We start from the raw sequence: 20667 nt of genomic DNA on the forward strand, positions 1-20667 counted from the left end.
TCAGTTACAACATTTCATTGCTTAAGATATTAAACTCATTACTTAAGATATTAAACTTGCTGACTGCAGCATTAAGCATTCTCAAATCACAAAATTTGAGCACTGGATGAGGGGGGCGTGGCTTACCTACTGTCCTCTGTTGCACGGAGTCACGGAGCTGGACGAAGCACGCAGCGCTGGCTGTTGTACTGGATGAACCCCGCGCGCGTGAGCTGGACGAAGCACGCAGCAGCGGCAGGCCAGCAGCGGCAGGCCAGCAGCGACAGGAGAGGAGGGGCGGCGCCGGCGAAGAGGAGGGGCGGCGCTGGCGGACAGTACGGGAGCGGCACCGACGGAGAGGAGGCGAGGCGGCGCCGGCGGAGAGGAGGGGCGGCGCCAGCGGAGAGGAGGGGCGGCGCTGGCGGACAGGACGGGAGCGGCGCCGACGGAGAGGAGGCGAGGCGGCGCCGGCGGAGATGAGGGGAGGCGCCAACGGAGAGAAGGCCGAAGGGGAGGCGGCGCCAGCGGAGAGGAGGAGGGGCGGCGCCGGCGGAGAGGAGGGGCGGCGCGGATGGATGGCGGAGAGGAGTTCCAGCAGTATTTCGGCGGCGGCGGAGAGCAGTTCCATCAGGTTAGTAGCCTCCTCTGATGGGCCGGGCCGTATTTCGGTCGTATCCCCCGCGTATCCCAGCGTATCCCGTACGTATCCCGTGCGTATCCCGTGCGTATCCCTTTGATTTCGTATTTTTTTAAATAAAAAAAGGGATACGCGGGGTACGCGTATCCCCGTTCTGTACGCGTCCTGGACGGGGATACGGTGCCTCTCGTGCGTATCCGTGCAACAGAGTAAGGACCACAATTATAATCGTAGTACAATCGAATGTAATTCGTTAACTTCTCATTTTGCAATTATATATTTTTGAACGTGTGATTGTAACTGATCTACATATGGGATTGTAACTGATAATTTTTAGAGTTGTAACTAGAGATGACACAGCAGTAAATTACAGTATGTCTAGACTCAGAATGGACTCGCCATATCTATCTATCTATCTATCTTCATCGCTTTTTCATTGTGCAAAAGTACCTTTGTTATCGCCGACTATGGTGCAGTCCGTGGTCCGACAAAATCTTGACTTTATTCGATCCTAGTTGCACAAAATTGTTGGCATGATGTGATTCTTCCTCACGAACTCCACTGCTTACCGGGGGAAGGTGACAGTTGTGGTGGTCCGGTGACCCGCCGGCGACGTATAAGCCAGGATTGCTTGGACACGCCTTGTGTGCTGTGTGTGCCCACCACTTCTCTTTATACAGTGAACATTCCACATGTACATATCGAGGTTAATGCAAACGTGGTCATTAAGGCATTCACCGGAGAGAACATTTAGACATTTTTCAGTGAAACCCTGTTCGATCTCGGGATAAAAAATATGATGCACATTTGGGGAATGAAATTGACTCTAAACTCAAGGGAATTGAATGCGGCCTCGTTATGAGAGAAATCAAAGGGCGGCGAATTTTCTTCCTCCTCTCAGCCAGTTAGCTTCGTCTTGGAATCCCAGCGCAGAGCTCAGCCACTACCTCTTCATTCCGACGACATCAAGACAAAAATCCTTGCATGGTGGACGGGCAATCCTATTCCAGGAAGGAAATGCATAGCCACATTTTAAATTCGACGATTATAAAAGGATGCGGTACAGAACTATGCAGTACATGAATACACGTGAACCGATAAACATCCATAAACTCGAGAAGAGCGCATAGCAAACAAGAGAATAACAGTTTGTCTTCTCGCCATGAGAAGTACAAGTTCAAAAACTTCATTTCGTTCTCAGCAATGAAATCATGACAGCGGAAAACCCACTGCTAAAGTTTCACTTATTTGTGAACATTAGGTCGAGAGACTGCGGGGCCTCCAACATTACTTAGCTTCAACCGTCTCTCCTGCCTTGGCAAGCTCCTCCAGCTTCTTATCGATCTGCGCTTCCGTCAGGCCATCCAAGTGCACGCACCTCTCCACACCCATATCTGATCAGTAAACAACAGAGGGCTTAATGCCAAATGATATGTTCCACGCAGCAATCATGCAGTGACGATGATACACGACAGAGCAAAGATATCCTATTTACCAGAGGAATCGAATAGCCAATATTAAGTGCTGAGTCCATGCATTATCTAATGTCTAATATCACTGTCAAGGTTTACAGATTTATCTTCAATTATAGTATTCACCACATGAATGCGTTGGAGGCTCAAATTAATGACTAAATAAACAAAATATGTGACCTACACTCCACAGCAAGTATACGAGAATTAAATTTTGTATATATATATATATTTCAAAATATAAGTGAATTAGATAATGAAATGCATATTCTTCTAAACAGACAATGCAACACACAAGTGCCACTAGATCATATAAATAAATGATGACATAATAATAATATTTGAACAATCTGAACTGGAGTGTTTTTTTTTTTTTTTTTTTTTGCTTAACATTGCTTGTATTTAAAGTAGTGCATTGTGCAGTTTGCTGAATGACAGCACAAACTCTTGAAAATCCATTAACAGTCTTACATTATAAAAGCAGGTTTTCCTCTCTTTCATATCTCATTGTTGTGGCATCAGTCTCCAGGTATTCCACCTCGTAAGCTACTGCCCTGAGTAGCTTGGTACAGTCCAAGAGATATGCCTTAATATTTTGTTATGGTGACAGGTTAGGTGGTTATGTCAAATGGTCGATGTGGCTTTTATTCATGCGAAGATGATTTCTGATTAACTGGTGCTATTTAAGTGTAATGAGAAACATGAATGTTTCATAACAGTTTAGCCAAGGGAATTCTATGGAAACAAAGTTGCACCTCTTTAAAGCAAAGGCATGGCTCTACACTCCTTGGACGTAATTCACAAAGGTTATACATGGGATTTATATACAATAACCAATCAATAGTGTCATAAGCTATTTATTTTATTAGCATAAAGCTGATTTATCAAAACTGCATCAACATATGCTTGGTGTATTTGTGAAACAAAATTCTTTAACATAACCCAAATAATTTCCTTGTATAAAGATAGTTATTACCATGTTCATTCCATTAAGATAAGTGGATGAGAAGAATAATTGTTTCAATAGTCTAGTAGCAGGATGATCCAACTTTCATCTAATTATTTATGTGCACAGCAATGATTAATAAAGCTTAGAAGGTGTTTGGCAAAATAAAGTTAAACTGATGCCACAAACAGAGCTTGGCTCAGCCTGCCTGACTGAGAAGGCATTTAGGTGAATTTGAGTAAGGTGAGATCGGCATACTAATCCTACCTCTCTCCAACCTGTTTCACAGGAAAGCTTTGCTTGGAGCATATGAAGCCACTCCACGAGGCTGATGCGACCTTTCTTCTATCTAACTCCAATCTGCTTACCTCCATTCCTCTCACATTCCTTAAACATAATTGGGTCCATATGCCGAGCCTGCCTAATTTAGTTTAAGTTACAAATGAGTCTAGATTTTAAGTTGACCATTTGGTCGTAGCATGTTATACTCATTTGACTGCAGATCTGCTTTATCATAACAACTGCGATATACTTTTGAAATTAAATCAAAATCAAAATGGTATTAATGAGAAAGCTCTGTAGCTTTCACCTGCAAGCCAAACGAAGAAACAGAATGAAACCTAACATTAGAAGAACTGTGGAGGAATATTTTGGCAGGATTATAAAGTTGAGGGTTGTCTACTCTAGAATCAAGTTGACCATCACCAAACGCCAACAAGAGCATGGCAACACCATTTCTTACCGTCCAGGCCAGCTAACCAGAACAGGAGGAACACTAATACACCATAAACTTGTCAGGATAGTTTTTCTTATCTAATCATTGGCAGGTTTACTATCATTTTCCCTCAAATATGAACAATGGAACATATCCAAAGACAAGATCCGGCAGTGCAGAGTGCAGACGAAAACATTCCACACGGGGCACGGCACCGATATAAAAGCTGGCCCCTAGAAATGGCTAAAACCAGTCCAAATCAGATCTTGAGTGGGAGAAGTAAGAGGGATGCGTACCGTAGCGCGCCCAGAGCTGGGGCTGGACGCCGGAGCACTCGCGGACGAGGAAGGGGAGGGAGGGGTTGCGGGCCTTGATGTCTCCGTAGTTCTTCTTCACGAAATCCCTGCGGGTGAAGAGATCACCAACACCACCACATCAGAAGAAGCAGTTTTGGAGAGAGAGAGAGAGAGAAGATGGGAAGAGAGGGATGAGGGAGGTTAGTACCGGGCGGCGGCGCTGGCGGGGGAGGACTGGCAGAAGAGGACGCGGATCTCCTTCACGCTCCGGGACAGGCTCGCCCGCCACGCCATCGCCGTCGGCTGCTCGCCTTTCGCTTTCGCTTCTCGCCGCCGGCTGCTTTCTCTCGGCTGTGTCGGGGTGGAGGATCCCAGGCCGCGCGGAGGAACGGGCTGGAGCCGGGAGTCGTTGGATCAGATCCAAGCCGTCCGATCGGCAATCGGCGGTTAGGAGGTGGGTGTGGAAAGATTAGGTCATAAGGGTTTGGTCGCCGCCTATTGCTGTATTGCATTTCCATAATGACACGTGGTCGTGTATAAGTATTGCTAAAAAAATTAGGTAAATTAGGTGGTGTTTGGTTAAAAATTGTAACGCAAACACAAATGTAATTAGAAAACACCGGTATCCAAATACTGATATTGTTTGATTTCTACGGTGTAATGGAAATGGAAAGTTGGATGGCGACATTGTTCGACGACTTTCTTCGCCTCGCTGACACGCATAGCAGCTTCCGCGGGGCGTTTGTTGTGCTAGTCGGGCTCAAGGTCTAAGCCCGCGTAGCACTGCGGCAGGAGGATACGGCCATGCCGGTGTCCGCGACCTCCCGCTTCTTCAACACCGGCGACCAGATTTGGCGAGGGCACCCCCATTACACATCAACTCATTGCTTTAGGGAAAAACATGAAAGGGCTGACAGAAGGAAGAACATACACACCTTATTGAAAGTCTAGAGGGGGTGAATAGGCTTTTCTGAAAATTAAAGCTAAAACAGCGGATTAAATCTGCCGGATACTCCGATGAAGGTCGGATATTCCGGTCTGGTCCGGAGTATCCGGTCTAGTCTGGAGTCTCTGGTCTATACAGGAAATCAAGAACAGCTACGAATTAAAGCAAGTAGCTAGAATCTATAGTTGAAGCTAGGTCTACTAGATATCACAGAGCTAAAATAACAATTACTATTAGTAAGATGATCATTAGGGCAATTTATATGAAGAATCACAAATTCACACGATTAAACAAATTGCACAAATAAGAACGCGAGAGATTATCCCGGACTTCGGTCACTTCACAAAGAAGTGCCTACATCTCCGTTGAGGAGCTCACAAAGAGTCGGGTCTTTTCCAACCCTATCCTCTTCTAACAACCACAAAGATCAAGTTAGAATTTTTTTTCCTCAATTCGAAGAGGATTACAAACTTTCCGTGGTACTCCACAAAGTTTAGTTGCTCTATGGGCGACGTCTTGCCGTCTAGAAGCACGAAGCTTCAAGAGTAATGATCACAGCGAATGCTCGAGGAAGAACTCAATGCTCAAGTGGCTTAAACCCTCTCCAAACACAAACTCACTAAATTTTGCAAACTTTGCATTAGAAGTGGTTGGAGGGACTTTGAATCCTCTTAAAGTGCTCAAAGTGTCTAGAGTTCACCAGCAACAGCAAGCTTTAAATGCTATGGGGTGTGGGAGTATTTATAGCCCTCTCTCAAAAACTAGTCGTTACTGTTCTGTCAGACCTGACCGGAGTATCCAGTGAACACAGGAGTATCTGGCCCCAAATCCAAAAATGGCTTCAGAACGGTCACAGAACGTGTCAGAACTAGCCATTACAATTCTGTTAAGTTACCGGAGTCTCCGGTGAACACCGGAGTCTCCAGTCCTGACAGGGCTTTCAAAAAGACTAAGTCCGGAGACTTGTTGGACCCTCTGGCCTCTCCAGGTACCGGAGTATCCGGTGAACACCGGAGACTCCGGTCTTTTTATCAAAAAGATTAAATGCTAACTGAGACACTTCTGCCGGAGTCTCTCTTGGAAACTCCAGTTAAAACTTTTTCTCCTACCGGAGTATCCGGTGAACACCAGAGACTCCAGTCTTTTTCAATAAAAATAAAGACTTAACCGAGACTCTCTGGCGGAGTCTCCCTCGGAGACTCCGGTCTCAAAACCCACCAACTACCGGAGTATCCGGTGAACATCGGAGACTCCGGTCTTTTTCCAATAAAAATAAATCGGAACCGAGACTCTCTGCCGGAGTCTACCTCGGAGACTCCGGACTAAACACTGAGTACCGGAGTATCCGGTGAACACCGGAGGATCCAGACTCAGTGAACTTTTGCAGAACTAACCCGGTGTCCGTGGGTGAGTGTGTCTCTCAACTTGTTGGTTCTAAAGGATATCTTGAGCATTAAGATACTATTCAAGTAATCAAATGCAACCCTCTTAATAGAGCGGCTATCCTAGACTCAATTTCAAAAATAAAAGAATTTAAATCCTATTGAGTACTCTTAGTTGCTTCTCCTTTCGTTTCAACGGGCGTCAAACATCATATGTCTTCTCAACTAATATTTAAACATGTTCATAACTTAGATAAACATATTAGTTCCTTAATCGTTTTGTCATCAATAAGCCAAAACCCACTTATGGGGTCTAGATGCACTTTCAATCTTCCCTTTTTGGTGATTGATGACAACACGATTAAAACTTACAAAAGATATTTGAAATAGGATTTTGAATTCTAGAAGATATGGTGAACTTCCCCTAAATGTGTGCATTGGTTTAAGCTTGAGTTATACACAAATGTACATATTCAAGATTTAAATTCGCAAGAGCTCCCCCTATATCCTAGAATCCGTGGGATACAATATTAAGTAAACAAAATGCTTATGGCAAGATATGAATCACACTTAACTTCAGAAAGTACGACAATCATCACACTAACATAAACATCTTACAAATTCAAATGGAGCACAGAGTTCATCACAAACAATAGAGTCCAAATGTCCAACAACGATTAAGGATCAAACAGAGTCCAAAGCTAGAAAATTAAGGAAACTAAGAAGTGGATAACTCTCTCCCCCCTTTTGGCATCAAGCACCAAAAAGAGAGAGAACCTAATCGCTGCTGCCATCTTCATCATCATCGGTGTCATCATCATCATCATCATCTTCATCATCACTTCGCTCAGAGTCGTTGCCAGGAGCGGCGTCGGAGGAGTCATCTTGAGCTTGAGGTTGAGAGCTCTCTGCAGCTGCTTGGGCTTCATCATACCATGCCCAAGGGTTTTCAAATTCAACCGGTGCACTTTTCGCTTCATCCGAAGCGATAGGTGAACAAGGTGGCTCAAGGTTCATGGAGGTGTACATCTCTTTCTGACGCTTCTTCATTTTCTTTAAACGAACACCTTGCTCCTTGATTTGAGTAGCATTATGAGTGCACACTCTGAAAATAGCTTTGAGAGCACTTTTGATAAAAGATGACCCTCGAGGAGGAGCACGTCTCAAGGCAAACTTCCTTGAGCTTGGAGGAGCGTGAGGAGGTGATGGAGAGGGAGATGGAGCTCGGATGTTCAGGGGTCTCATCCGATAGGGTTCGTGCTTTACTTCCTTCACAAAAGTTTACCTGGAAACTCTCTCAATGATAGACATGATATAGGGGGTGTATCCACAGCTTTTGATGGGCGATTTGGATGTAAACACAATTTCTTCCCAAAGGAAGTATGCCACACTGAAGGGAGCATGATCATTGGACATGGCGGTGAGGAGATTCCTAGAAATACTCTGCACAGTTGTTGTATCCCCACTCTTAGGTGCCAAGGTGAGTCGAAACAGGGAGTTTAAGCAACGATAGAATGGTCTCATCCCTGTAAGCTTTTCAAACTCAACTCATCCATGATTTAGATACATGAACCCAAGCTCTTCCAAAGTCAGCTGATTCTCGTTATGGATTTGATCTTTGGATGTGTCTCGAGTATTAAGATGAAAGTGATGAGCAAATCCTCTGAAGCTTATTCTGTACTTGACTCCTTTTGTCATCCAATGCATAACGGGATTCTCAGATCCCTCGAACCACACGGTAGCATAAAATTGTGCGATAACTTCCTCGCACCAATCATACTTGAAAGTCATTATGTTTTTGACTTTCTTTCTCTCACAAGCAGCGATGACCTCATTGAACACGGGATCATCTTTCTGAGCCATATAATTCCAGTCAATCCACTGCATATGAGTAATTGGCTTTTTCTTGGCCAAGATCACCGTTTCATAAAAATCTGCCTGGAAGTCATTCCAAAAACGATGATCTGCGATATTTTTCTCATAGTCATATGGGTTGTTCAATCTCTCATTGACCACCCTGGATACATGCTTCATGTAGTTCATAGTTTGTTTTGGAGTATCAAAGATGCTAGCAGTTCTCAGTGGTCTATGGAGTTTCAAGGGTCCGATGACTTCATCATCTTGCTCTTCTTCCTCATCATCCTCGGACTCAGAACTGTTTTCTATAGCGATGCCTTTGCCTCTCTCTTCTCGAGAAGGCATCCCACCTCTTCCCCTTCCTGCTGTCACCTTAGCTAAGCCCTTTCCACGACCACTTTCGCGGCCCCTCATGGCTTGACTTTTGGTCCGACATAAAGTGACAACATCCCTTTCATAGTGTTCAGTGGATCCCCCTTCTTCGATGTGAATACCTCTGCCTGAGGCCACTTTGCGGACTCTTTCACCGCTTGCGTGCCCACTTCCACTATCTTCGGAATGTGCCGGTGCTCTCGCCTCTTGAGCGCGAGAATCACTCTTTTGTTTCTTCTTCCTCTCAAATGTGTGACCCTTCACAAAGCGATCTCCGGCCATTTCAAATAACCTGAGAGAGATAAAACGAATTTGTGGACATGAGGGACACTAATTAAAAAGTGTTGCTGAAAATCAGGCAGATACCGGAGTATCCAGTGAACACCGGATACTCCGGTCAGCCCGAGAAATCCCCCAAAACTTAGGGTTTTGGAAGATTCGGCCGACAAGAGTTGAATCTGGTTTAGGGATGAGTTCTAGGAAGTACATGGAGCTATTCTACCAAGGAAAAGCGATCCTAGACAAGGGCATTGATAGATCGGGAAGATTTGGGAAAAAGTACCTTTTTGAGCAAAAATACTCTGGGGATTTTGATGAATAGGGATTTCTGGAGATTCCGGCCTTGAATCCAAGTGAGAAACTATGCAAATCTTGAAGCTCCTTGGTTGTTCCTCAAAAATCGCCGTAGAGAGTAAGTTTGGGAGAGAGGAGTTGAGAGTAGATGAATATGAGGACTGTTCGAGCAGGGGGGTTATGTAAGAAATCTGGAGACACCAGAGACTCCAGTGAAGACCGGAGACTCCGGTCCTGATACTATACCGGAGACTCCGGTGAAGATCGGAGACTCCGGTCCTGATACTTATACCAGAGACTCCGGTGAAGACCGGACTATCCGGTAACTGGAACCAGGACAGGAAACAACTTGAGCAGTGAACATTGTTAGGTCCGGATACTCCGGTGAACACTGGACATTCCGGCACCTGGAACTGTGACAGAATAGATTGAAGGCTGAAATTTGGGGAGGAGTTTATCGGGAGAAAATCATTGAACATAAGGACTAATTTGCTAAATGTGATCAGCTAACAAGCATCATTACATAACTATGGTCACAAATTGCAAATCATGATCGAGAGATCAAAGAACCAAATAATTTTGAGAAAATCACTCAAAAATGCAGTTTTCGCAAACTCGTAGCTAAGAAAGCTACAAATCTATAACGAGCAAATATATGTAACAGTTCAAGCCACGTTTCGAGAATCTAGGATATTTAATTCACTTCTCAACTCGCAAAACATTTGCTCGTTTAGTGCCTTAGTGAGGATATCGGCTAGTTGTCTTTCGGTTCTCACATGGCGAATATCGATATCCCCTTTTGTTGTATGATCTCTCAAGAACTGATGTCTAATGTCTATGTGCTTGGTTCTTGAGTGTTGTACGGGATTGTTGGCTATTTTGATGACACTCTCATTATCACACAAAAATGGAATTTTGGATGTTTTGTGGCCATAATCTCTTAGAGTTTGCCTCATCCATAGGAGTTGAGCACAACAAGCTCCCGCGGCAACATATTCGGTTTCGTCGGTAGATAGGGCTACGGAGTTTTGTTTCTTGGATGACCATGACACTAAGGACCTACCCAAGAATTGGTAAGTCCCCGAAGTGCTTTTTCTATCTACTTTGCAACCGGCATAGTCGGAGTCCGAATAGCCGATAAGGTCGAAGGATGACCCTTTAGGATACCATAAGCCAAGGTAAGGTGTATGAACTAAATATCAAAGAATCCTCTTAATGGCCATTAAATGACACTCTTTAGGAGCGGCTTGAAATCTTGCACACATGCACACACTAAGCATGATGTCGGACCTAGATGCATATAGATAAAGCAAAGAACCTATCATGGAACGATATACCTTTTGATCCACGCTTTTGCCTTCTCGATTGAGATCAAGATGTCCATTAGTTTGCATAGGTGTCTTGATTGGTTTGGCATTCTCCATATCAAACTTCTTGAGCATGTCTTTGATATACTTGGCTTGGCAAATGAAGGTTCCTTCCTTGAGTTGTTTGATTTGAAATCCGAGAAAGAACTTCAATTCCCCCATCATAGACATCTCAAATCTCTTTGTCATGATTCTACTAAAATCTTCACAAAACTGTTGATTAGTAGAACCGAATATAATGTCATCGACATATATTTGGCAAACAAATAAATCATTATCAACATTCTTGGTAAAAAGAGTAGAGTCGACTTTGCCTATTTCAAAGCTCTTTTTGACAAGAAAATTCCTAAGGCATTCATACCATGCTCTAGGAGCTTGCTTTAGCCCATAGAGCGTCTTATGGAGTTTGTAAACATGTGTGGGATGCTTGGGATCTTCAAAGTCGAGTGGTTGCTCCACATATACCAATTCAGAGATTGGTCCATTGAGAAATGCACTCTTCACATCCATTTGGTATAGCTTGAAATCATGGTGAGTAGCATAGGCTAATAATATACGAATTCACTCAAGCCTAGCTACGGGAGCATAAGTCTCACCAAATCCAAACCTTCGATTTGAATGAACCCTTAAGAAACCAATCGAACTTTGTTCCTTGTTATAATCCCATTTTCATCTTGTTTGTTGTGGAAGACCCATTTTATCCCAATCACATTTTGCTTTAGCCTTTCCACCAAAGACCAAATTTCATTTCTTTTGAAATTGTTCAATTCTTCTTGCATAGCCATCACCCAATCCGGATCATCAAGAGCTTCTTCTATCTTCAAAGGCTCCAAAGAGGAAACAAAAAGAGTAAAATTCACAAAAATTTGCAATTCTTGAACGAGTAGTTACCCCCTTTTGTATATCATCAAGTATGTTGTCCACGGGGTGATCTCTTTGGATGCTTTGATGAACACGTGGGTGTGGTACTTGAGATTAATGTTAAATATCTTTCACTTCATCATCCAAAAAGTTGTTTGGGTCTTCATAATCTTGATTTTAGTCTTGTGGTCATTTGTCGTCTTGATCTTGGGTTGATGTTGATGGTTTCACTTGCATTGATGAAGATGGTTGATCTTGATTATTTTGAGTCTCTTGAACCTTTTGTTGTTCTAAAGGCTTGATTTCGCCAATTGCCATCTTCTTGATTGCTTCTCTTGGTATTTCTTCGTCACCTAGCACATTAGGATCAACTTGCTCCACTTGGGAGCCATTAGATTCATCAAATGTGACATCTCTCGCAATTTCAATGCAACCGGTGGTTTTGTTGAAATTACAGTAGGCGTAAGCATTTGATCCATAACCAAGCATAAAACCTTCATCTACTTTCGGAGCAAATTTTGAACTTCTAGCCTTCTTGTTTAAAATAAAGCATTTGCTACCAAAAATCTTAAAGTAGAAAACGTTTGGTTTGTTACCGGTTAGAAGCTCATATGCAGTCTTGTTCAATATCTTGTGTAGATACAACCGGTTGATGACATGGCATACGGTGTTGATTGCTTCCACCCAAAATTGATCCGATACCTTGTATTCATCAAGCATTGTTCTTGCGGACTCAATTAGAGTCATATTCTTCCTCTCGACCACTCCATTTTGTTGAGGGGAGTAAGGAGCCGAGAATTCATGCTTGATTCCCTCTTCATCAAGAAACTCTTCAGCTTGTATATTCTTGAACTCACTTCCGTTATCGCTTCTCACTCTCTTGATCTTCACTTCGAACTCATTTTGGGCTTTTCTTACAAACTTCTTGAAAATAGCTTGTGTTTCGCTTTCATCATGCAAGAACAATACCTAAGTGAAACGTGAAAAGTCATCAACAATAACTAAACCATATTTATTACCTCCAATACTTATGTAGGCAATCGGCCCAAATAAGTCCATGTGGAGGAGTTCCAATAGTCTTGTAGTTGTCATCACATTTTTCACGGGATGAGATGCTCCAACTTGCTTTCCCGCTTGACAAGCACTACAAATTCTATTTTTCTCAAAAGAAACATTTGTTAGTCCTAGGATGTGTTCGTCCTTTTGAAGTTTAGACAAATTCCTCATGCCAACATGAGCTAGTCGACGATGTCAAAGCCAACCCATGCTAGACTTAGCCATCAAGCAAGTTTTAGACTTTACTTCATCCGTTGAAAAATCAACAAGATAAAGTTTACCCATCAACTTACCGGTGAAAGCTATTGAGACATCTTCCCTTCTAGAGACAATCACACTCTCATTTATAAAAAGACAATTATAACCTATCTCACATAATTGAGATACGGATAACAAATTGTAGTTAAGAGATTTGACTAACAAGATATTTGAAATAGAATGATCATTTGAGATGGCGATTTTACCTAGGCCTATTACCTCTCCTTTTCTATTATCACCAAAAATGATGTTTTCATGAGGTCCTCCATTTTCTTCAAAAGAGGAAAACATACTCTTTTCTCCGGTCATGTGATTTGTACATCCACTATCAATGACCCAACTTGATCCACCGGAGGAGTATGCCTACAAAATAAAGTTATGCCTTTATTTTAGGTACCCAAATTTGTTTGGGTCTTTTAGCATTAGTCACGAGCACTTTTGGCACCCACACATTCTTTTTAACAATTCAATCTCTTGTGCGGGGACCAACATAGAGAGCAACCACTTTACCACGGTGGTCTCTCTTGAGCATATATGAGGCATGAACATTAAGGAGCATGAGCCTTTGGTTGCCTTGTTTGAGCCGTGTGATCAACTTGCTTACCTCCATTGATAAACTTGAGGCATTCCACTCCATTCAATAGCACACGACCATTTGGCTTGCTCGTGTATTGATCAAATCCAAGACCTCTCTTTTGCTTGTTATCCTTGGCTTGGATGGTCTTGTAAAGTGCATCTTTTGATTTATAGGTTTTGATGCACCCGTATTTGACCAAGGCATTTAGCCTCTCATTCTCCTTTTATAACGCTTGCAAGGATTCAACATTAGTTGTACAAGCATTTATATCAAAGTTGAAACAACAAGAGCATCCATTGCTAGTAGATGCACTAGATAGTAAATTAGCTTCACTAGAGTTGGATGAGTCTTTCTTAAAGATATCAATTTGTGTTTCAAGAGTTTTATAATTTTCATCTAAACAAGATAATTTCTCTTAGAAGTAAGAAATTGTTACTCTTAAGGTCGGCAATTGAGGAATTGGCCAAATCATAATCATTTGACAATTTCTCAACTTTTTCCTTCTCTTTAGCAAAGAGCTCCTCGAGTTCAAGGTTTCTCTCCTTTCCAAGGATGAGCAAGTCCTCTTGTCTCTCAAGGGTCTCTTCATGACTATCTATTGTATCCATTAGCTCCTTTATTTTAGCCATCACATTTTTATTCAAACCTTTAAATAAGTTATCACAATCACTATCATATTCACTATCACTATCTAAAAGCTTGGATTGAGATTTTACCTTGTGGCTTTTAGCCATGAAGCACTTTGGGAAGTCGTCATCATCATCACTCATTAAGAGTGATTTTCTTGGTGTTGGCTCATGGATGGCAATGGTGGTGACTCCTTCATCATCGAAGTCGGAGTCGGAGTTTGAATCCCACTCTTCTCCAATGTGTGCTTGGCCTGAATACTTCTTCTTGTATATCTTGTTCTTGTCCTTCTTGTATGGCTTGATTTTGTTGTCTTCTTTGTCCTTTCCTTTCTTCTTGTTCGGACAATCGGCTATGAAGTGACCAACTTTGCCACATTCATAACATGCCCTCCTTGATGTTCTCTTCTTGGGCATGTCTCTCTTGTATTTTGAATAGCCTCCCTTTCTCATGAATTTTTTGAATCTTTTCACAAAGAAGGCCATTTCTTCATCTTCAGAGCTTTTGTCTTCACTTGTACTTGATTCTTGAGCTTGCTTGCTTTTACTTGCCTTGAATGCAACCTCCTTGTTCTTTGAGGTTAAGCTTTGTTTTGCATGAATCTTCACTTCATTTGCTTCTTTTTCCATGAGCTCATGAGCAAGGATCCTTCCAAGCACATCGCTTGGTGTAAGTCTCTTGTAGTCCCTTCTCTCTCGGAGGAGTGTCACCAAAGTGGGGTTTCTAGGAGCAAATACTCTAAGCAATCTCTTTACCACTTTGTGATCATCAATGTCCTCACTCCTGAGCCCTCTTAGCTTGTTCACAAGCACCATCATCCGATCATACATGGTTTGAGGAGTTTCATGATCTTCCATCACAAATCTTCCTAGCTTGCCCTCAAGCAGCTCTATCTTGGATTCTCTTACACTTGTTGTCCCTTCATGAGAAACTTGAAGAGTATCCCAAATTTGCTTGGCTTCTTCAAGTCCATCCACTTTATTGAATTCTTCCGGACTCAAAGCACTAAGCAACACACTTATGGCTTGAGAATTGCGATGCATATTTTGTTCTTCACTTGAGGTGAGCTCTTGATCTTCCTCCGGTAACTCAAATCATGTGCAAACAATCTTTCAAATACTAGGATGAAGAGAGATTAAATGTATTTTCATTTTGTACCTTCAAGCGGTATAATGTATACCATCGAAGAATGGTGCACGCCTGGAAGGCACGGAGATATAGTTGCTTGAAGAATTTAAGCGATCATAATTGAAAGGAATTTAACTTCCCTTTCCTTTACCATTACCGTCATCACTCTTTGATGGATCATCTTTAAAACCCCTCGGACTTCCGGATGTCGACATTATAATTTCCTCCAAGCGGTGAAGTCTTGTAGGAGGTTAGGCTCTGATACCAATTGAAAGTGTCTAGAGGGGGTGAATAGGATGAAGAGTATCCGGTGAATATCGGAGACTCGGTCTTTTTCCAATAAAAATAAATCGAAACCGAGACTCTCTGCCAGAGTCTACCTCGGAGACTCCGGACTAAACACTGAGTACCGGAGTATCCGGTGAACACCGGAGTATCCGAACTCAGTGAACTTTTGCAGAACTAACCCGATATCCGTGGGTGAGTGTGTCTCTCAACTTGTTGGTTCTAAAGGATATCTTGATCATTGAGACACTATTCAAGCAATCAAATGCAACCCTCTTAATAGAGCGGCTATCCTAGACTCAATTTCAAAAATAAAAGAATTTAAATCCTATTGAGTACTCTTAGTTGCTTCTCCTTTAGTTTCAACGGGCGTTAAACGTCATATATCTTCTCAACTAATACTTAAACCTGTTCATAACTTAGATAAACATATTAGTTCCTTAATCGTTTTGTCATCAATAAGCTAAAACCCATTTAGGGGGCCTAGATGCACTTTCACTTATAGACATGATCTTTCCTAATCCGATTAATATAGGTCAGCTTGCCCTCAAGCCCCTCTTGCAGAGCTTGCCATTCACCAAGAATCCCCTCCAAATATAGAACACATGCAAGGGTTAGGGTTTGGTGAAGAAGGCTGGGTGGAGAGGGATGGGAGAAGGAGAGGGAGCGGGAGAGAGGGATGGGTGCTCCTCACCAGTGAGGATGTGGCGGAAGTAGTAGGAGTCGTCGGTGGGTGCGGATCGACCGTCGCGTGCGACCTCGTGAAGAGCCGAGGTGAGAAGAAGAGTCACGCGACTGAGCCAAGGCGAGGAGTGGATCGGATTCGATGTGTAACGCAATCTTATAATGCTTGGAGGTGAGCAGTATCAACATTCCACAGCTTGGTATCCGATCCTGCTGTGATGCATTTACACGCCAGCCCAACCAAATGAGAAGTAACACTATCAGATAGCCCTGTGAACTGATTAAAGGCCAAAATAGCCCAACCAAATACCTCTTTAGTGGTATAGGAGAAGGTCATCCAATAAGAACGCGCAACTTTAGACTTCTCGTCAAAATATTTAGCTCAAAAATACACTATGGTTTGGTCAAGTTGAAGATGTGAACTAAATGAAAAGATACGTGGAAATATGTATTTTGTTACATTATAAGTTACTAGTCCAAGTTAGAAATGTTTTGTAATCAAATAAAAAGAAGCTGGTTAAAAAAAATAGTATCTGGGGCACCTAATACACGGCCGTTCATTTCTAATGTGAGCAATGTAGCTGAAGGTGCAAACAAACTATCAACTTTAGGCGGTTCAAAAGTTTCAGCCTGAAAATACGAACTTTGAACACAAAAGAAATCAAAAGTTTCAGGGGAAAAAAGAGATTAATGTTCAAACTCGAGATTTTGAACTTTTCACCCGATAAGTCAAAGTTCGTACTTTGATTTTTGAACTTTAAACCCAACCTTGAATGGTATGAACTTTCTACTAAAACCATAACGGTTGAACTCAAATACCAAATTAAAACATTTAATTTGGATGTCAATATTCAAATAAAGACCTAAACTTTTTGCCCGACAAACCCAAAAACCATGGCGGCAAGATCTTGTCCATGACCTCGTGCTTACCAACTACCAGTGAATGGTGTGCTAGACATTGATGGGATGAGAAGGCTAAACAGAAAGAAAACACCCAGACGAAGTGGCCTGGGAAGGGGAATAGGCGATCGACGCAAGAGAACGCCCTTGTTGTCGGTTCAACGAGTATAGACAACTGGTAACAACCTTATGTGAGGAAACGCGCAGATCGAGCTTTCGCAACCATATATAGCACATGTTTAAAGTACATAATTGACCAGCACATATATATCACATATGTAGTTCATCTTTGAATAGTTTCACGTGGATTATGATGCTCGTTTGATGTATGCAACACCTTGCAATGTCTAGCTCTCATATACGCAGTTCCAAGGAGGAGTTGAGCAACTTGTCTCCCCCTACGCTGCCGCCGTCTTGGTCCTCTTGACCAACTCGTCCCTGAGCTGCCGCCGCAGGATCTTGCCGGACACCGACTTGGGGATCGCGTCCACGAAGCGCAGCAGCCGGAGCTTCTTGTACGACGCTACGCGCGCCGCCACGTACGCCATGATGTCCGCCTCGCTCTCCGCCGCGCCGCGCCGCCGCACCACGCAGGACACGGGGACCTCGCCGGCCTCCTCGTCCGGCAGGCTGCGGCCAAAGAAAAAGGAGGAAAAAGCACAATGCATGTCGCTCAAACTATCTGTGGTACATGGCGAATTGCATTTCCAAGTGGAAGACGATGGGTCACTGACAGCTTACCCGAAGACAGCTGCATCTTCGACTGACGAGTGGGACAGGAGTATGGCCTCCAGCTCGGCAGGAGCAACCTGCAACGAGTCAGTCAGTCCATGGGCACGTCAGGTTCGTGCGTGTCATTTCAGTGTGACGAAACAGAGCAGCTAGCTCTGGCATGGCATGCAAGTGAGTGAATTTACCTGGAAGCCCTTGTACTTGATCAGCTCCTTGATCCGGTCGACGATGAAGACGTCGCCGTCGTCGTCGATGTAACCGACGTCACCGGTGTGCAGCCAGCCCTTGGCGTCGATGGTGCTCTCAGTCTCCTCCTTCTTCTTGTAGTAGCCCTGCATCACGGCCTGGCTCCGGACGCAGAGCTCCCCCGGCGTGTTCTTGGGCAGCGACCGCCCGGTGTCGGGGTCGACGAACTTCACCTCCAGGTTGGGCAGGATGAACCCGACCGAGTTCGTCTTCGCCACTTGTGTGGGGCCGCCATTCAGCGGGTCCCCGCCGGCGTGCGTGAGCGTGATGCAACTGTGCTCGGTGAGCCCGTACGCCTCCTCGACCTGCACGCCGGGGAACTTCTTCTGGAAGGCTGCGAGGAGGTCCGGTGCGAGCGGCGCGGCGGCGGTCATGACGGACTTTAGGGCGATGCCGGAGAGGTCGAACTCGTCGGCGACGGGGCTCTTGACCATGGCCAGCAACACGGGCGGCACGACGGGCGCGAACATGACGCGGTGCGACACCAGCGCGCCCAGGAAGGTGCGCAGGTCGAACCGGTCCATCACCACTACCGTGCCCTTGTGCCGCAGCGTCGAACAGCATATGCCGGTGATGCCGTAGATGTGGAAGAAGGGCATGAGACCTAGCGTGACCACCTCCCCGACCAGCTCCGGCCCGACGGCGAACATCGACGAGCAGAGGTTGGAGACCAGGTTCCGATGGCTCAGCATCACGCCCTTGGAGACGCCCGTCGTGCCGGACGAGTAGGGCAGCGCGCACAGGTCGGACTGCTGCACCGGCTCCAGCGCCACCACCGGCGCGCCGGTGCGGTCTGCAGCGGCGAGGAGCTCGTCCCAGCTTATGGCGCCCGGCATGAGCTCCATGTCGCCGATGCCTATGACCGGCACGCCCGCGTCCTTCACCTTGTCATAGGCCACCTCGTTGGCGACAACGAGCTTGGCCTCAGAGTCCTCCACCTGCTTCTTGATCTCGGTGCCGAGCGCCCTGGGGTTCACGCCGGAGAAGACAGCCCCCGCGGACATGATCCCGAGGGAGACCACAGGGTACACCGCGAGGTTCGGGAGCGCGACCACGACGACGTGGCCCTTCCGGACGCCGACCGACCGCAGCGCCCTGGCGAACCGCGCCATGTCACGGGCCACCTCGCCGTAGGTGTAGGACCGGCCCCCCGGCGCGGCCTCCACGAGCGCCACCTTGTCAGCGTAGGCCTCGGCACCCGCCAGCACGAACTCGGGCACCGTGACGTCGTCCGGCACGGCCACCGGCGGGAACCTGCTCCGGAAGATGTGCTCCTGCCCCTCCTCCTCCACGACGGCGATGGCCGCGTCGCCCATCCTGAGCTGCTGGTTGTTGCTGGTGGCTTCTTGAGGGATGGCGGTGATTAAGAGGAAGGGTGCGGCCTTGGCATTTGTAGAGACGAGAGATCTCGACGACGAGTGATGACGAGAGGAACGGGAAGGCATGCTCGCGTTGACACAATTCTTGTGTGCTGTCAGGACAAGTGGTGTGTAGGTGAGGTTTGGTTGGGTCATGGCCTTTGAGCTCGCAAAGAGTTTGGCTCGGCTGTTATAACACTCTCGTCATAATTTTGTAAGATTCAGTTGTTCAGGCAGCATCATCCATCTGTACATCGTGCCTCTGCCAGAATGAACCTTTAGATCGATAACACTCAGGGTTCAGACCATGCTTAACAACCAGTAAGTAAGTAAAACTGTACCATTGCTACCCTCCTCAGTCATAAAAGAATGTTGTTTTAAGTTACATACAATTAACATTGGGTCATGCTATTTTTTAGGTGTTTGAAAACGGCATTTGCTTCAGCGACATATTTCAGCTGTCTAATTGACATATGAGCGTTTAGGTGTCGTCTTCTTCCTCCACCCCCGTCACTCTCTGCTCGCCTTGCCTACCTCCTGCCTCCATCGTCTTTGGCAGCGGGGATGTCACTGTTGGAATTTATGCAAATTTCAATGTTTATGCTTTTGGGCCGTTTTGGACTGCTAGGACTGGACCTCCTGTCTGTTTTGGCCCAGGCCCATTTTGGGCGCCGTATAAATATGTCTTCTAGGGTTGGAAAGGGAGATTTTTCTCCCTGGCTGCTTCGTCCGATGGTTCCTGGGTGCTGGCGGCGGCAACAGCTCCGGCCGATTCTCCGAGCGGATTGGTTAGTTGCAGCAGCACCAGGAGTCGACGGTTCGTTGGGTGGCCGCGGGAATCTCACAGGGAAGCTTGCGTCGGTTCTCTGCAAGGAGGATAAGGCCCCTATTTCTTTCCCTCTCCCTCTTCCTCTCTGGGTGCGATGGCATAAACTTGGCTGACTTCTTCCCCTGTGCTCTTTCTCGGGGTTGCACCAGGAACTAAATCCTGAGTCTTCTCTCGTGTTTTCTCTGGTGCTCTACCCGAGAGTGAGCGCTTTGTTGGTGGCTGGAGCTGCAACGTTGAGGCTCAACCGGATTGCGGTGGCAGTTCGGTGCAAGGCTTTGTATCTCCGATCTCCTCTCACTGCCGGCAACGGAGGGTGATTGGTTTTCTGGGTCAGCGGCTTGCTAGCCATGCCTAGCCAATCTTCATTTTGATTTCGATCAAAATCTTCACTGTGAGTTTTTTTGCCTCCTACTCTGGTCAGCATGCTCTGTGATGATAATATATATTGAGATTGGGCTATTAGATGGGTACAATAGCTAGAGGTTTGTGATCTGGACAGTGTGCTGAAGTCCCTGATGTATTCACCTTGGCATAATCCTGCTGAGTAGAGGATAGTTGCTGCAGTCTTGTGCGCATATCTGGAT

The 20667-nt window shown here is 45.1% G+C and overlaps 3 protein-coding genes across 3 annotated transcripts; all 3 read right to left on the bottom strand.

Annotated features, from left to right (window-relative positions):
- Positions 1 to 4: 4 nt before the first annotated feature.
- LOC133889410 (actin-binding protein wsp1-like) lies at positions 5 to 607 on the bottom strand. The gene has a single exon (XM_062329941.1). The coding sequence runs from the start codon at positions 605 to 607 to the stop codon at positions 5 to 7; it is 603 nt and encodes a 200-aa protein (XP_062185925.1).
- A 1093-nt stretch (positions 608 to 1700) lies between these two features.
- On the bottom strand, positions 1701 to 4465 carry LOC133889560 (NADH dehydrogenase [ubiquinone] 1 alpha subcomplex subunit 2). Its single transcript, XM_062330036.1, has 3 exons — positions 4254 to 4465; positions 4046 to 4152; positions 1701 to 2010 (listed from the first exon to the last, which is right to left on the bottom strand). Exons 1-3 carry the CDS (start codon positions 4337 to 4339, stop codon positions 1904 to 1906), a joined length of 300 nt encoding a protein of 99 aa, XP_062186020.1. The 5' UTR covers positions 4340 to 4465; the 3' UTR covers positions 1701 to 1903.
- A 12755-nt stretch (positions 4466 to 17220) lies between these two features.
- On the bottom strand, positions 17221 to 19410 carry LOC133889259 (4-coumarate--CoA ligase-like 9). The gene is made up of 3 exons (XM_062329762.1): positions 17836 to 19410; positions 17660 to 17727; positions 17221 to 17548 (listed from the first exon to the last, which is right to left on the bottom strand). The coding sequence occupies exons 1-3, from the start codon at positions 19408 to 19410 to the stop codon at positions 17317 to 17319; spliced, it is 1875 nt and encodes a 624-aa protein (XP_062185746.1). The 3' UTR covers positions 17221 to 17316.
- Positions 19411 to 20667: the final 1257 nt, after the last annotated feature.

The sequence above is a fragment of the Phragmites australis genome, chromosome 13 (genome assembly GCF_958298935.1).
Source record: "Phragmites australis chromosome 13, lpPhrAust1.1, whole genome shotgun sequence".
In the NCBI taxonomy this organism is placed as follows: Eukaryota; Viridiplantae; Streptophyta; class Magnoliopsida; order Poales; family Poaceae; genus Phragmites; species Phragmites australis.

Bases quoted from the DNA above. Each gene is read 5' to 3' on its own strand.
- LOC133889259 (XM_062329762.1), bottom strand. From the start codon at position 19,410: ATGACCCAACCAAACCTCACCTACACACCACTTGTCCTGACAGCACAC. The intron at 17,728-17,835 runs GTAAATTCACTC...GACTCGTTGCAG, and splicing joins TCAAGTACAAGGGCTTCCAG to GTTGCTCCTGCCGAGCTGGA. The intron at 17,549-17,659 runs GTAAGCTGTCAG...CTTTGGCCGCAG, and splicing joins GAAGATGCAGCTGTCTTCGG to CCTGCCGGACGAGGAGGCCG.
- LOC133889560 (XM_062330036.1), bottom strand. From the start codon at position 4,339: ATGGCGTGGCGGGCGAGCCTGTCCCGGAGCGTGAAGGAGATCCGCGTC. The intron at 4,153-4,253 runs GTACTAACCTCC...CTTCACCCGCAG, and splicing joins CCCGCCAGCGCCGCCGCCCG to GGATTTCGTGAAGAAGAACT. The intron at 2,011-4,045 runs GTACGCATCCCT...TTTACTGATCAG, and splicing joins CCAGCTCTGGGCGCGCTACG to ATATGGGTGTGGAGAGGTGC.
- LOC133889410 (XM_062329941.1), bottom strand. From the start codon at position 607: ATGGAACTGCTCTCCGCCGCCGCCGAAATACTGCTGGAACTCCTCTCC.